At 47.7% G+C, this 16,736-nt stretch overlaps 2 protein-coding genes across 7 annotated transcripts in view; one reads left to right on the top strand and one right to left on the bottom strand.

Annotated features, from left to right (window-relative positions):
• CCND3 (cyclin D3) overlaps positions 1-12,446 on the bottom strand; it is a 96,958-nt gene extending 84,512 nt beyond the window's left edge. Inside the window, exon 1 of one of the 5 annotated variants that reach the window (XM_080663821.1) lies at positions 12,218-12,446. In XM_080663821.1, the coding sequence (XP_080519947.1) occupies positions 12,218-12,245 (28 nt within the window). In that variant the 5' untranslated portion in view covers positions 12,246-12,446. Of the gene's footprint in view, positions 1-9,218; positions 9,364-12,217 lie in introns of those variants that run through there. The other 4 variants (XM_080663823.1, XM_080663824.1, XM_080663822.1 and 1 more) reach the window with 4 other exon arrangements.
• A 1,057-nt stretch (positions 12,447-13,503) lies between these two features.
• Positions 13,504-16,736, top strand: part of TAF8 (TATA-box binding protein associated factor 8) — a 33,599-nt gene continuing 30,366 nt past the window's right edge. For both annotated transcript variants that reach the window (XM_080665090.1, XM_080665089.1), the window contains exons 1-2: positions 13,504-13,583; positions 14,340-14,496. In XM_080665090.1, coding sequence (XP_080521216.1) covers positions 13,539-13,583; positions 14,340-14,496 — 202 coding nt within the window. In that variant the 5' untranslated portion in view covers positions 13,504-13,538. The remainder of the gene's footprint in view (positions 13,584-14,339; positions 14,497-16,736) is intronic.

Here is a 16,736-nt window from a genome sequence, read left to right as displayed (position 1 = left end):
TGGCAAACCTCCCATCATCCCTGCCCCGGCCAGCAGGCCCTGTCCCTCCCCCAAGCCAGCAGGCCCAGGTGGCAGCGAGGAAAGAAGGAGCGGGGGAGGCAGGGAACGGCGTAATGGCAGGGCACCGAGGACGGCATCAGCATGTGACGTCCGTTCCTTCCGCACCCAGCCCGGTGACCATTGCCTCCTCTCCTGACCCTGCCAGGGTCTTTGGACCCTGATGGGCCCGGCCCTGATTGGCCCTGATCGCCCGCCATACCTAGGGACCCCATCCATGCACGAATTTCATGCACCGGGCCTCTGGTATACACACACACACACACACACACACACGTGTATGTGTGTTTGAGTGTGTATAAAATGTCTTAAAATAAAATAACATTTCTAGTTTGGAAAAACAGCCCTAATTGAACTTGAGTTACTTGGGAATAAAAAGCAGATAATCTCTGATCCCTCCTAGATGTTTTTCATATTTCTGCCCAAATCTTTAGCATCTAGAAAAATGTAATTCCTTGCCAAGAGAACAGTATATTTCAAGGTCCACCCACTATGCTCTCCTCATTCACAGCTTGACATCTCCTCCTATCCATTATTTAATGATACTTAATGATAATGGATATCTTTTCCTCCTGGTCTTTAAATTCCTGTTAATGGCGCCAATATTCTACCAGCTACGTAGGCTGAAATATCCTGGGATCATAATTCTTGATTACTGTCATTCATTCATTTACTGAGCACCCACTGTCGCCCAGTAGGAGAGAAGACATGCAAGCAGCCAACTACAACATGTGGCCACATACTTCATCTATGAAGAATGCATGGTGCCTAACAGAGGGAGGGAAGAGCAATTTCACAGAGCAGATGCTTTTTCATACCTTCCTACCAAATAATTACTAAGTTCTGTTGCTTTCTACCTTCAAAATATTTTGCCAAATCACCCCTCATTTCCATTTCTACTGGTATCACCCTAGTTTCAGTCCTTTTTATAGTTGTGTAGACAGTGGTTCCCAATATGGGGCACATGCCCCACAGGGGAGCAGTTTGATTTTTAAGGGAGGCAATTCGAAAATGAGTTAACAGTGAATTTTTTGCACTTCTTAAGGTTCTAGTGGCTTCATGTACAATACATATTGTGACATATTTATGCATTTTAGTTCTCTATTATATGTTTTGAAACTTTATTTGCTATTGTTTTCATATCACTTCATATTATTATTTTTTAAACAATTTCTCAGTGATTTCTTCCTCAGTACTTGAATTGTCCTTTTGTTCTTTTATTTTTCTCTTTCATGGATGCCATGTTGTTTGAAAGCTTGTTTAGACCAAGTTAATGGCCTTTTAGGCATCCTCCACATGAATAGGAGTTCACTTTTTGAATAATAAGAATTATATGTCACGGAGGGGTGGAGAAGGGAGCATTTTAGAGATGCTTAGGTGGGGCATGGCCAAAAAAAGATTGGGAACCACTGGTGTAGATGCTCTTGCCAATTCTATTTTTCTACTAATGCTCTAGAAATCATCTTAAAATAGTTCTCATGTCACTTCCTTTCTCAAAAGCCTTCAATGGCTCCCCATTACCTACTAAATAAAGTCTAAACTCCCCAATCCAATACTGTTGATTCAGATTCTTCCCCGTCGTCCAAAAATTTCTTTCCAGCTAAATGTCCCACTAGGCCAGCTATCCTCTAGAACAGTTGGCAAGGTTCTTCCTTTCCAACTGCTTATCTGTCTTCATATACATCGACTAAAACAACACACTAGGACAGACTGAAGGAGAAGCAGAACTGATAATCCAGCTGTCTTCCATTAAGCCACACATTAAAGAGATTTGCAAAAATGTAAAACAAGGCTACACTTCTCATTAATTTTTTTCACTTTGGAACATATAGTTATAACTTTATAAAGAATATGATAATCTGAAAAAATATGATGCTATGTTACAGGAAATGAGTTTCTTCTTGTTACTTTAAATGAATTAACAAATACTTTTTAAACTTCTCATTTAAAAATTTTTAATAGAAATTGAATGTCAACAGTTACAACCTTTAAAGCAAAAGCTCTCTGAGATCCTCAATAATAACATTTTTAAGGATGTAAAGTGTTTCTGAGACCATAAAGTTTGATGACTACTGCCTTAGATTGAACACATTGGTTTAAGCAGACTCAGGGGCTCTGAAAGGCACCCACCCTCAACATTTTTACCTTGACTCATGTCTTACATTCCTGCCCCAGTGTGCTACAAAACATTAAAGAAACAAGAAGTGGTCACATTAAGAACAATTATTGTTATAGAAATTATAGTGATTCTAGAAAAAGCCGCTAGTTATTTTAGAAAGAATCAGTAATAATAAAGAATAAGTTGCCCTAATGAATGCCATAGAAATAAGAATAGAAAATAATTATTTCTACAATATGGCTTTCAGTAAAAAACTCACATATTCAGAAAAGTAAAAACATACAAAAGCAACCACCATTTAAAACTGAATTTCTCATCAAGCCCATGCCTCTTGTTTTCTCAAAGGGTACCTCTGAGAAAGAAATTCCTGGTTAATCCATCCAAAAGCAACTGCTCCTTCCTCCAGATTCCCACCGCACAGTCACTCCACCCTTTCTTGTGGCTCAGGGAGCACGTAAGCAAGTACTTACTGAATTCCTAAATGTGCACATTAACTATCACGAATTCAAGGGTATCTACTGGAGAAGACAGCAACCAACCACAGAAACCTCCGTATTGTTTACACACTGTGGTCCCTTACCCCAAGCTCAACATAATTTAGTTCCACCAAAGACTCAGCCATCTGCTCCAATGAAATCTGGCCATGCTAGAGATGGTTAGGGACAGGAGAGAATGCACAAAGTAGGTATACTGTGTTTTATGAGCAGCTTAAAGATACTTTAATGGTAACTTTTATGTGTTTTGTTTTTACACTGACTTCGAAGCCAACACTATAAAATGTGGCTCTACTGTGCAAGACTGGACAGTCCTGAGACCCAGGTATTGTTGGAGGGAAATGCCAGGTCGGGGAGCCCAGGAGCCCTGGACATATGCAAGCCTCTCTTCTGGACCGAGTATGTGACATCCACCCTGGGCCAGGGCTACTGCCCATTTCTGGGTGGAGTATCTTGAAGATCAAGGTTGCAGTTCTAGCATTAAGACCCAGCTTAACCACCAACTCCAGAGGTGTTTCCCCTTAGCCACAGCCCGAGTGCCACACCCTGCCGAAGCCTGAGTCTGGCGAGAGAATGGAAAGGAAAATGATCATTGGAGGGTGAGCTGGACGAAGAGCTGGTTTTCACCATCACTGCAGTTGGGGCGGCTGTGGTCGGGCTGATTCATCCAGGGCTCCTCAGATGCATTAGGGCCCCAGCCCCACCTAGCAGAGCTCACATCACCACCACCACTCCTGCTTCCTGAGTCCTGTGGGACACCTGACCTGCTGGCTGGGGCAGGGCTGGGCCATCCTTGCTCCTTCCCTTCCATCTTGCTTCGCTTAGTGGACAACCCTGAAACTCTGGCCAGGAGCACAGAGGGACGGGTGAGGCTCTGGGCTTGCCTGGGGCACTTGATCCACAACATCTCACCTCCACACAGACATGCAGGTCATACACAGATCCACCATCACACACAGAGGCCTACCAGCCTGCTCTACCTATCCTGACGTGGTCTTAAAACTTGTCGTCTTACACTCCCCCTGGTGGATGGGCACATACACGCGTGCACAGACACACACAGACACCATGTGCATGGGAAGACAGGTCAGAGTTCCCTCAGCCACCAGGCTCTCCGGGCTGTCCAGCTGTTTGATGTGGGGCAAGTTCCTTAACCTTTGGGCCTCAGTTCTTCATCTGTAAACTAAGGAAACCATATGGGATTCTTATGAGGAATAAGTGAGGAGTTAATAAATGTCATATTTATTATAAACTTACATCTTTACAAATAGCATATAGTATATATAGGCACTTACGACAGGCCCTGGCATGGGGAAGTATTGTGCCAAGATACACTATTATTATCCCCAACATCTTCACTGCATGGGCCTAGGAAGAAATGAGGATTAGAGAAATCCACATCATCGATTCCTACAAAGCATACCAAAAATGACTCCCAGAAACTGTGTCAGAGGGAAGGCATGGAAGGAGCCGGGAGAAGCAAGACTTTCTGAGGACCACCCAGGAGGCACCAAGCTCACGCCTAGTGGTTGTACAGGGAGGTTTGAGCGAGAACTCAAGAGGCTGGGCCCCAGCAGGGAAAGACTCCGTGTCCTTGGAGACCAAGAGACCTGAAAGTAAAACAGCTTGGCCTTCGAGGTGGAAGTTAAGTCAATTCCAAGAACAGATGGAGGCTGTCCCAAGGACCAGCAGGCACCCGCTGACTGGAAGGAAAAAAGCAGGGCCTGGGAGGCTCGGCCTGTGCTCAGCCACCCAGGACATCCGAGAGTCTGTAACCCCGAGATCCTCTCCCACTGTGATGAGAATAGATTCCACATCTGAACAGTCTCCAAGTTTGTGGTTCTGTAACAGATACTGCTCAGGGAAAAGGGAAGGGCCTGGAAGGAAAGGAAAAAGCAGCCTTGACTCTCAGGGGCCTTGTGTTGGGAGGGACAGCACTCCTCCCCTCCATAATCCAAGGACGGCTTGTGATGTCCACTTGCCAGAGAGGAATAAAGCACGCCCCTCCCCCCCCCCCCCGACAGTCTTACTCAGAGCGGATTCTCACCAGAGCACCCAGCAGAGTGAGCTGAATGAGTGGGAGCTTAGGAAAGGGTCTGTGAAGAAGAGACAGATGCTTCCATGGGGACAGGCAACCCAGGGGCCCTCTGTGTCCCGTCCTCCCTCTCCTCCCCTGGCCAGTCCTCTCCTCCTCCCTCAGCCTCCAACACCTCCAGCTGGGGCCCAAGCTGGAGCTGCATCTGTCTGAGGCCCTGCTTTGGCTTCCTTTCCCAGAACTCGGGGGCCCCAGGGAGGGGGCAGAAGGACTGGCCTGGAGGGAAGAGAAGGGAGGACTGGAGGGAGGGTAAGCTGGAGCAGACAACGCTGGGGCCAGAACTGGGAGTTTCTGGGACAGCCCCAACTTCAAGCATTCTGTCCAATTATCTGACCACAGGCCAGAACTTATGGGCTGATTTTTATTTTAGAAAAAAGGGTGAAATGAAGTCATAGGTGCAATGGTGAGGAAAGAACACAGAGCTGTCTCTTGGTTTTGGGGTAGCCGCCATGTCCACCCCAAGGAGCTCAGTCTAGGAGGTGATGAGGACGATGATATGATGATGACTGAGGCCATCACTTATAAGGGCTTATGACCTCCTTGGCACGTAGCAGGGCTTTGTGTGTTATCTCATGAGCCTAGTGCAGCATGTGGGCTCTGAAGCCTTGGCCCCTGACTCCATGAAACCATTCTGTGCCTCAGTTTCCTTGTCTATCTCTATATATAAAGAGCCAGGGTCCATAACGTCCAAAATGACTGAATGGATGATAGAACACCGGAAGTCAGTCCTGCAGTCAGTGCTGGGTCGCCCTGGCAACCCAGCACTGACTGCCGCCGCTGCAGGCGCAGCAACCCAGCACTGACTGCTGAGGGGGCTGCAGATCAGGCCTAGAGAGAGGCCTGGAGAGAGAAGCAGGGTCTGATCCGCAGCCTCCATGGCAGCTGTTGATCAGCCCTTGCCTCTCTTTCTCTCCAGGCCTCATCAGCAGCCATGGGGGCTGCTGATCAGCCCTGCCTCTCTGATCAGGCCCGGAGGTAGGCCCAGAGACGCTGACTGGCATAGAAACTGACCAATCAAAACCAAATCTGGGTGAACTGCGAGGAGCGAATGGCTGCCTAGGAAGCGGAGCTTTTGACATTGACTGGCATAAAATCGACCAATCAGAAACTAATCTGGGTGAATTGTGAAAGCAGAACCTAAGGTGGGGGCTGAGGATAGGTTTTAAGGGCAACAGCTGTTTGGTGTAAGGTGTAAGAAAGCAGTTCAATTTTTTAATGACCGGTTTGGCATTATAGTGCATATGGCTGGCTATCATTCCAGATATAGGGATTATGTATTTTTGTCTGCCAAGAGCATCTCTTCCTGCTGAAAAAGGCTCCCCCCGCCCATTTAAGCAATCCTATCCTATATAATCTATCTATACTAATAAAAGGGTAATATGCTAATTAGACTGCGTTGACCGGCCATCTTCCGGTCTTCCGACTTCCTTCTGGACAAAGCCATGGTGGTGGGGGCCGAGGCAGAGGCGGTTAGGGGCGATCAGGCTGGCAGGCAGAGGCAGTTAGGGGCGATCAGGCAGGCAGGCAGGTGAGTGGTTAGGAGCCAGTGGTCCCAGATTGCGAGAGGGATATCCGATTGGAGAGGGTGAAGGCTGGGCTGAGGGAACCCCCCCATGCACAAATTTCGTGCACCAGGCCACTAATAAAGGTATAATAATAGTGCCTCTTGCCCAGCCGGTGTGGTTCAGTGGTTGAGCATTGACACATAAACCAGGAGGTCACCAGTTCGCTTCTCAGTCAGGGGACATGCCCAGGTTGCGGACTCGATTATCAGCGTGGGGAGTGCAGGAGGCAGCTGATCAATGATACTCCATCATCATTGATGTTTCTATCTCCCTCTCCCTTCCTCTCTGAAATCAATCAAAATATATATTTTTTTTAAATAGTGCCTCCCTCAAAGACCTGTTGTGAGGACACAAAAAGCTCACACTTGTCATGGGAGTATGCATGCAATAAACATTAGCTATTGTTGAATATGACTCATCCATAACAAAGAATGAAATCTTGCCATTTGCAACAGTATGGATGGACCTAGAGGGTATTGTGCTAAATGACAGAGAAAGTCAAATATCATATGATTCACTTATATAGAGAATCTAAAAAACAAAATAAACGTAACAGAAATAAGCTCATAGATACAGAGAACAAATTGATGGTTGCCAAATGGAAAGGGAGTGTGGGGTGAGTGAAAAGGGAAAGGAATTAAGATGTACAAACTGCCAGATATGAAAAACAGTCACGGGGATGTAAAGTACAGCACAGGGAATATAGTCAATGATACTGTAATAACTACATATGGTGTCAGATGGATACTAAACTTATCAGGGTGATAATCTAACTTATTTGTAAGTTATATAAATGTCTAATCTCTATGTTATACACTTGAAACTAATATAATATTGTATGTCAACTGTAGTTGAAAAATAAAAAATAACAATAATAATAATGATTATAATTGTTAATCCTTATAATAACCCAGTGAGGTAAGGGCTATTTAATACCCACTTTACAGATGAGGAACTCAGGGAAGTAGCTAGGACTCAAATCAGGGTGGTTTCTCTGAGTACAGCCTCTCTTGACCAATTCATGAGCAAAAGCACAGATTAGTGGTTATGTGCACAAACTTTATAGCCAAATGGCTGAATCAGACTTCCAGCTCAGCCACTGACCAGCTGTGTAAATGCAAGCAAGCTGTTTAACCCTCAGTGCCTTGATTTGCTCATCTATAAAATGGGTGTCCTGCCTCACAAGGTTGTTGGGGAAAGTACATGAGTTACTAAGTGCTTGGAACTACTAGTTATGGCCTCTTTCTCTGGCCCTGCCCTCCTTTTGTCCTATGGCCACCGGGCTTACAAATGCACTCTATCCCCTGCTCACACTGGGCTCTGCCTGCTGGGTCCCTGGGGCCCCAGGGGCTCCGTGCCTTCCTAAGGGTCTGGGTGGCAACAAGCAGATATGAGTCAACAAACAGGCACCAAGCAACCCCTCTCCTCCCCCTCCTTCCTCCCCCACCCCCACCCCCACTTAGGCGTGGCTGTCCAGGGGGAATTTCTACCAGGGTAGGAGAACTGGTCAGACCACTGAGGACAAATAGTTTCAGAGAGGTATGGCTTTTGAGGCCCCTTAAAGGAGATAACATGAGCGTCATGCCTTTGAAGGGTCCGAAAAGCCATGCCACATTAGGTACCCTGCCATGCTCATGAGGGCTGCTGTCCTTGCCTATTGCACCCACATATGAATTTTTCTGTTTCAAAGGCAAAAGAAGGTCAAGGAGGGGAAAGAGAAAGTGTCGGAGGGAGAGAATCTGTAACCTGGGGAAGAGAGCCTACCCTAGGGGCAGAGGCCTGCCCGGTCTAGCCTGAGCCCAGAGGAGACCTAAAAGGTATTTTATGGGTCAAAAGTAGCTCTCTGCGCCTTGGTATGTAGATAGCTGGGGATGGGGTGGAGGAGAGGCCTCACCCAGCCAGATGGCGGCTGAAGGTGGCGCTCTTCACTCAGTCCAGATGCCTCTGGAGGACACACTGGGCAACAGCCCCACCTGGTGGACGGAGGGACCACCAAGGGCCAGGGAGCGTGGAGGAGAGCAGCATGGCAAGGAAGGGATGATGCGGGAGGTTTAGAGGTGGAAGGACTTTAGGGCCTCCTCCAAAGCATGTGCTCTAGACTCTCTTACAGGAGGAACTGACTTCTTCGAAGGGAATTAGGCAATTATTGTTAGAAAGTTCTTATGCTTTTTAGAAACCTGCCTCCACTGGTCCCCCCTCCCTGGGGCTTCCACAGGCAGCTATATTTGGACACAGCTATAATATCCCTCCTAAATATTCTCCCCATCGTGGCTCAGCCTTCCAGAGTGTGACTTCAACCTTTCACCCACTATGTCTTCTTTTTTCGCGCGGTTATTCTTTAATATACTAACTCCCAAGGAATTTCTTCCAATTCTGTTCCCAAGCCATCCTCTCCCCACACTAGCAGCATCATTTTTAAACACATCTTTGGGTTGCAACTTCCCTGCTGTTCAGGGAGTGATATGTTGGGGAAGCTGATGCTCTGTTTGGGGGTTCAACGAGACATCAAGATCACAGGCTTTGAAATCGGAGACCAGTGTTCACATCTGACCTCTGCCACTACTAGCTGTGGGACCCTCGGGCAAGTTTCTTAGCCTTTCTGAGCCTGTTTCCTCATCTGTAAACTGGGAGTGGGGGTATTTATGACCTGAAGATGTGGTGAACAGTAAATGAGATTAGGTAGGCAAAAGATTTAGGACAGCTTCTGGCGCCATCACCCCCGCCCCTAAGTGGCCTTATAACCACAGTCCTCTGAGGAATGCAGGGCTGCAGGGAGTGCTTTGGGGAAGAGGAAGGTGAAAGGGCAGAAGGAGAAAAGGAGACTTTCTGGAGTTAGGCAACCTTTCCCCAGCAGCATGAATCCCAGGTGAAAGCCCCAGAAAGGTTACCTCGTTCTGATTCCATTTCCAGCCTGTCTCTGGCCACACTCTCCTGCTGAAATGGGGCAGGCCCCGACAGCTCTTTAAAGCTCAGAGGGTTTAAATGTCTTTGAGGGCAAGAGAAACACACCAAAATAAACACATCTACCCGCTGGGCACTGAAAGGGAAACTTGGCAGGGGCCCCAGAACTTTCCCCACCCCAACCCTCCCTAAACTTCCTCTTGTGGTTTCTCAAGAGTACAACCTGTTCTCTCCCCCGAGTCAGAAGTGTGCCGGGTGCAGGGGGCTGGGGCACCCGAAGGTTCCCTGCACCCACCTATGATGAGGAGGAAGGGGGGTATGAGTGGCAGAGGAGCAGACTGGAGGCCGGCACAGTTCTCAACGTCCACATTCTCTTTACCTGTACCATCCCCCAACACACACCGCTCTCTCAGAGACACATGGTGGGGTGGACTGACTACAGGCAGAGAAGACAGCCTCCAGGCTTCCCCAGATCTGTGCAGAGGGCTCTTGTGAGAAACCTAGAGTCTCGGAAAGGTAATAGGAAAATGGCTGGAATCCATGGAACCTCTGGTTTTTATAATGGCCACTGTCCCAGCCTGCCTGGAAGTATGGGGTCAGATCCACCGAGGCAGCTTTGGGATGCAGCAGCTGTGGGGAGGAGGTGAGCATCTTAAGGCTGCTTCCACTCCTTGACCGGCTTCCTTAGTCAGCTACCAAGAAGGGCTGCTCCTCCTGGAATCTAGAATGTGAGGTTTTCTGCTATTCTTTTTTTTAAAATATACTTTTATTGATTTCAGAGAGGAAGGGGGAGGGAGAGAGAGATAGAAACATCAATGATGAGAGAGAATCATTGATCGGCTGACTCCTGCACACCCCCTACTGGGGATTGAGCCCGCAACCTGGGCATGTGCCTTTCACTGGAATCAAACCCGGGACCCTTCAGTCCACAGGCCAACGCTCTATCCACTGAGCCAAACCAGCTAGGGCTCTCTGCTACTCTTAAAGATTCCCAACAAAAGAGGTGTCTTGGTTTCCTACCTCCCAGATTCTGGCACATCACATCCATATTGAGTTCTTTCTTACATCAAACCCTGGTCTGCTCCTCTTGGTTACTAGGGCTAAGGCAGTGGTCGGCAAACTCATTAGTCAACAGAGCGGCGAGCCGCATGTGGCTCACGAGCCGCAGTTTGCCGACCACTGGGCTAAGGAAACACACACCCACACACACACACGGCCATTAGGACAGGATACAGGATACCAGCTCTGTGCAGTCACCCCAACCCTACCAACCCTACTCTAGACCTGCTGGGGCTCCCTGTAAAAGGCATCAGCACACATGCTCAGCTAACAGATTATTCTCCTCTGTATCACCCAAGGTACCGGACCATGGAGTCCCTTTTGGACACTCCGAGGCCCCTGGCTCCAGTGCACACTCTGTGTGGTCAGTCAAGGAGGCAGGTTTGCCTACTGGTTAAGAACAGGGCCTTCCCAGTCAAATGACCTAGGTTTAAATCCCAGCCCTGCCATTTCCTTCTGGGGTCCTCTTTAGGAATATTACTTCTTTCCTCTTTGCCTGAATCTCCTCCAAGTACTTACCTCATAGGACTGCTCAGAGAATTAAAAAAGACATTACACCTGAAACACTGAGGAGTACCTGACAGAGCTCTATAAGTGTGAGCTAGTATCCTGAACCCTTGAGGGAAGGAAAACAGGAAAGAGAAGGTGTTTGGGACCATGGAGACCATGGTCTCAAGGACTGGGCTTAGACTGGGATCCACCTGGAAGTCTCAGAGATGCTTTTGATTCTAAAGTCCAGGAGAGTAGATGCTCTGACTTGTTACCACTGAGTCCTCAACAACTAGCCTATGCAGACAGAGTATGGCCACAGCAGACAAGTGCTGAATGGATTCGTAAATTGTTAGTCATCTCCCAAAGGAGCCTGGGAATTGAAAGAGCAGAAATGCGATGGGAGAGCCGGTTCTCTTCACTCAAAGAGAATTGGGGTGAGGGGCATAAAGCAAGGATTTGTTAAAGGAAATAGTCCTAGAGTTCAGAGATGAGGAATGGATGCCCCAAGATTGTGTGGATTGTCACATAACCCCCAGGTGAACCCTCCCAACTGTAGCTAAGAATTTCTGGGTTTGGGGGGACCAGCCCTCTCCCTGAATTCATCCTGTTTATAACCACCTCTTTTTCATACCTAGATAGGGGGTTAAATCTGGGTCCCCATTATCTCAATGCTCAACACCACAGAGTTCTGTACAACCCTGTGGAATGAATAAGTGCCCCCAAAGACTGTCCATTTCTTCTCTCAGAACCCAACTCTAATGTCCTCTTCTCTCTGAAGCCTTCCCAGCCCCCCAGCTTGATGCCTTATCGCTGTTGTTCATGACCCACACTAACTGTAGGTGAATAACACCATTGCACTCTCAGCATCCAATACAATCCCAGACATACAGTAGGTGCTCAATCAATGTTTGGAAATGAATACATTAATGTTCCCTTAGTAAAAGCAACTGCTCTCTTCAGTTATTCCTCTTGACACAGAAGAGGCTAAGGCCCTCGTTTGTGTACCCATCAGACGCTAGAGGATGAACACTGAGGGGTTCTTCCTTCCAGTCCTGTCCTCTGGCTTCCTCCCTCAGCCCTGGCTGGCAGGAGAACCCTAAGGCTGCCTGCCCACACTGGTTCTGCCCTCCTACTCACCTCCCACCTCTATCTCTGATGTATGAAGAACAACAACCCACTGGGCTTCCAGATCAGTGTGGAAGGGGGCTGTGTGGACACACAGGGCACTCGGGGGTTTTGGTGGGGCTTCTCTGCCCTTCACTAAGAAAGTGAGCCGAGTTCTGAAGGACAACCAGGAGGTGATGAGAGCATGGTGACCTCCTCAACCCACCCACCTCCCACCCCCGGCTCTGGGAGTCCAGGCTGAGCTTGGAGGTCCCAGCAATGGGGCGTGCTGAACCCCCATTATCTTGGCTTCTCCAGCCTTCAAGCCTACCTCCTTGGCAGGTGAGCCCCCGAAGCATCTATTGTATTGTAGCCGAAGACACTCTCTCCCACAGCCTCCGGCTTCAGACTTGGGGAGTTGAGGGGTGGGGTCGCAGCCTTCAGCCGTGGGGAAGGGCGTGAACTCGCTCTGGAGCCCAAATAAAATGAGTCTCCACCCCCGCAGGCGCGGTGTGTTTACAAAGTTCTAGCCGAGCCGTGGATCGCGAGTTTAAAGCTGGGCAGGAAGTGGGGAAGAGGGGGCGGGGGAGACAAAGAGGGCTGGATGCTCTGCTCAGCTAAGGTTAGGGCCTGAGACCTCGTTCGTGTGTCCTGGGTGAGGGGGTGGAGGCGCCCCCCAGGCTCAGGTGCGTGTGGTCGGGAAGGTGCGTTTCCAGACTTCTGCCTTCAAGGCATTCGCCATTCAATCACGTGCTACCCTGGGAATAAACAACAACAGTAGGCGATGTTTCTTGACCTCTTACTGTACGTCTAGCACAGTAATAGACCCTGTTTGTATTCGCTTCTTCCCTCCCCTCCCCCCGCTATCAATCACGCCTGTTTCACGAAAGAGGAAACTGAGGCACAGTGAGGTTAGGACATGTGCCCGTAGTCCCACAGCTAGCGATATTAGAATTCAAACCCAGCGTCTGCGTCCTGCCAAGCACCTGCAAAAGGAGAAGAATAAGGCGCGATGCGGGCCCCGCAAGAACCCCCATCCGGAGGGGCTGGCAAGTGAACAGAAAACCCACAGGCACCGCAGGCCCTGGGAGTGAGGCGGGCAAAGAACAGAGCCTCCTGTCTTCTGCGCCTCCCAGCTAGCCCGGTAAATACCGGCGGATTGAGGACAGCAGGGTGCAATGGAAGACCTGGACTAGGCTGCAAGTGGGCCATTGGCGGGCTGTAGACTCGCAGCACAACATTCAATTTCCCCAAATTTCCCGCTCCAGAAGAATCACCTGGAGAGGTTAACAATACGTAGTCTCGGGCCCCGCCCGCAGACAGTGAGTCACAGGCACTGGGCGGGACCTAGCCAGGTGTTGCTAACAGTCACGTTTGGGGCGTTCCAGGGGTGTGCTTTTTATGAGAAACGATTTCATGGGGAAAGAGGTGTGCAAGCGAGGGCGCATTTTCCGAGCCAATTTTGAGGCTCACATCAACCCGTCGCCCAGTGTAGGTCACGTGAGCCAGGTCATCAGAATCCGCCCTCCCCCCCAACCCCCCCCCGTTGGGCTTTGGAAAACCCAGAGGTGCGAGCACCGCCCCGCCCCTCCCCGCCGGACGACTACAAATCCCATCCTTCCCTGCGCTCGTGCACGTTACGCCAGAGCAAGATGGCCGACACGATGGCCACTGCGGGGGCTGGCAGCTCCGGAACGGTAAGGGCGGGAGGCACGGGGTTGAAGCTTAGAGAGTCGGGGCATTCTGCAGCTTTCCCCTAGCCGGGGCCACAAGCTCATACCCAGACATCCAGCCCCACCATGAGCTCCGTATGGAGGAGGGTCTTTCAGGCCGTACATGCCCCCCCCTCTTTGGGACTTGGCGGCGGCCTTCTGAGTTGGTGGACCTGTGTGCTGATTGGCTCGTTTCGGGGTTGGGAACCCGGAACACCTCCTAATTGGTCCGAAAAGGCCGTTTCCGCCTTCTTATTGGCTAGCCAAAGTTGGGAGGGATTCCTGTTTCAAAATATTATCTTTCCTACTTTCCGGTGCTGTTATCCTTTGCCCTCCTCTTCTCAGCATCATGTGTTATTATTTTAATTTCCCTTGTTAGTGAGGTGGTGTGCAGATGGGAGGAACAAGAGATTTTTTTTCCTGAGCGTTAGAAATAAATTCAGTCTCATCATACGTGTTTCTTCAACTGTATATCCTGAAAATCTGCTAAAATAGAAAGTAAGAAACAGCCATTTGTGTTATTAGAATTTTACGTTTTAGTGAAGCAGAAAGGCTGTCTCTGTATTTAGAGCCCCTTGCCTGCTCAGTTATTACTTATTTGGCTATTACATTTTGTTAAACACTGGTAAATAAGTATTTAGCAAATGAATGTTTGCTCGCCATGACGATGTGTGAACTATGTGATTGCATCCTTGTTTAGTGGATGAAAATCTTCTCTCTTTCTGGGCTGCTGATTCACAGAGATCAGGAGGTAAACAGTCCACTAACCCTGCTGACAATTACCATCTGGCCCGGAGGCGAACCCTGCAAGTGGTTGTGAGCTCCTTGCTGACAGAGGCAGGGTTTGAGAGTGCTGAGAAAGCATCGGTGGAAACATTGACAGAGATGCTACAGAGCTGTAAGTATCAGGAACAACAGGCCTTCTTCAAGTCAACCAAACATCAGTGCTGTGTCCTGCATGGTGATCGTGTTAGAGAGGATTTAAGAAAAAGAACATAATCAAGTGAATTACAGGCATTAGAATCAGATAGACCTGGGTATAAGTCATCACTCTACCACTTAATAGTTGGGGCAAGTTGCTAGACCTCCTGACTCTTAATTTCCTCATTTATGAAATGGAATAATAATTTGCACCTCATGGAATTGTGAGTATAAGTGACATATATGTAAATCATTCGATGGTGGGAACATTGTAAGCTCTTGATGACTTGCAGGTGCTATTATTGCAGTTTATGTTCTATACTCAAAGAACTTAACAATTTATTGGAGAGTTAGGATGAATTTCTACAAAATACATGCCACCACATAATATAATAAAATGCTGTATTATATACAAAGATACAAAGGGTAAGGGTGAATATGTTTTATAGAATGGGGGAAAAAAAACACTTTTAAAAGGAAATGCCTTGAGTCCTAGCTGGTTTGGCTCAGTGGATAGAGCGTCAGCCTACTGATTGAAAGGTCCCGAGTTCAATTCTGATAAAGGACACATGCCAGAATTGTGGGCTCGATCCCCAGTGGGGGGCGTGCAGGAGGCAGCATATCAATGATTTTTCTCTCATCATTGATGTTTTTATCTCTCCTCTCTCCCTCTTCCTTCCTCTCTGAAATCAATAAAAATATATTTTTTAAAAAAAGGAAATGCCTCAAGATTTAGGATCCTACAATGGTCTCATACTGGCTTTTCTGCATATACAATGTATTTCCCTATTTGGGCCTTTCGGGGCTAGGATGGGATGAGGGATGGGGGTACCAACACCTATGAATGGAAGTGAGAGAATGGTTTAGGCAGTGGGAGAAATTGAATTGCAGTGCAGTCCAAACAAAAAATTGGCCACTGCCGTGGGGAGCTCTAGGATGATAATTGCCCATCAGGTATCCCACATCAGGCAGAAAAGGGCCCTGCCTTTATACTTGGGTCTTGATCAGTCACTAGATGTGGACTGCCCCAGGAAGGGCAAGTTCGAGGCGAGATGGCTCTCTGACATTTGGAACTTTTACATACCAAATGTTTTCCTAAAGCAGTGATCTTGGACTTTTTTGATCTTAGAACCTCTGTGGACTCTTAAATATTGAGGACCCTGTGGAGTTGTGTATAAATTGGATGGAGATATAAATATAAATATATATGTGTATATATTTTGCCACATTAGAAAGTAAAACAGAAAATTTTAAAACATGAGAGTGAACAAGCATATGATCCATTATCCATCAGAGCCCTGATGTCATCCCAGGTAAGATAGCCTCTGGAAAACTGCCTCAGAGAATGAGTAGAAAAATAAAAAAAATATCTTAATTTGATTATGAGCCCTAGCTGGTTTGGCTCAGTGGATAGAGCATTGCCCTGCAGACTAAAGGGTCCCGGGTTTGATTCCGGACAAGGGCACATGCCCAGGTTGTGAGCTCGATCCCCAGTAGGGGGCATGTAGGAGGCAGCCAATCAATGATTCCCTCTCATCATTGATGTTTCTATCTCTCCCTTTCCCTTCCTTTCTGAAATCAATAAAAATATATTTTTTTAAACAATTGATTATGAAAACACTTTGGACCTGTGGACTTCGGAAAGGTTTATAGGGTCGCCTAGGGATTCCAGACCACGCTTTGAGAACTTTTGTCCGAAAGGAATGGATTAATAGTTCCCATTAGATTCCCGCCCGCCCCCCCCCCACCCCCCAAGTAAACAGATGCTGCCCACCGTTTTTCTGTGTAGAGGCTAGTATTAGTGGCTTGCTCAGGGTAGCATGGCAAGTTGGTGATAGGTTTTCAGTAAGACACCTTTCCCTACTTGCTTTTATCTTCTGAACCTTTTTGGATCTCTTACATCTGATGAATTCTGTGGACCCATTCCCAGAAAAGGGCTTTGTGTGTGTGTGTGTATGTGTGTGTGTGTGTGTGTGTGTAAAATTGAGCACAATTTTAGGTTTCATGGAACGTCCCATCCCCTTTGAAGCCCATTCATGGAGTCCGCTTCATACCTTCCCCTTTCTTTGAAGGACTAAAGCATGACTATTAAATGGAGGTTCAGCTTTAGGCAGACAATAAGACCTTTTTTTTCTTGGTTGCAAGATATACGTAACATAAAATTTATTACTTTAGCCATTTTTAAGTGTACAATTCAGTGACATTAAATATATTCAC

The sequence above is a fragment of the Plecotus auritus genome, assembly GCF_963455305.1.
Source record: "Plecotus auritus genome assembly, chromosome: 4".
Lineage (NCBI taxonomy): Eukaryota > Metazoa > Chordata > Mammalia > Chiroptera > Vespertilionidae > Plecotus > Plecotus auritus.
This window is presented reverse-complemented; position numbering and strand designations above follow the sequence as displayed.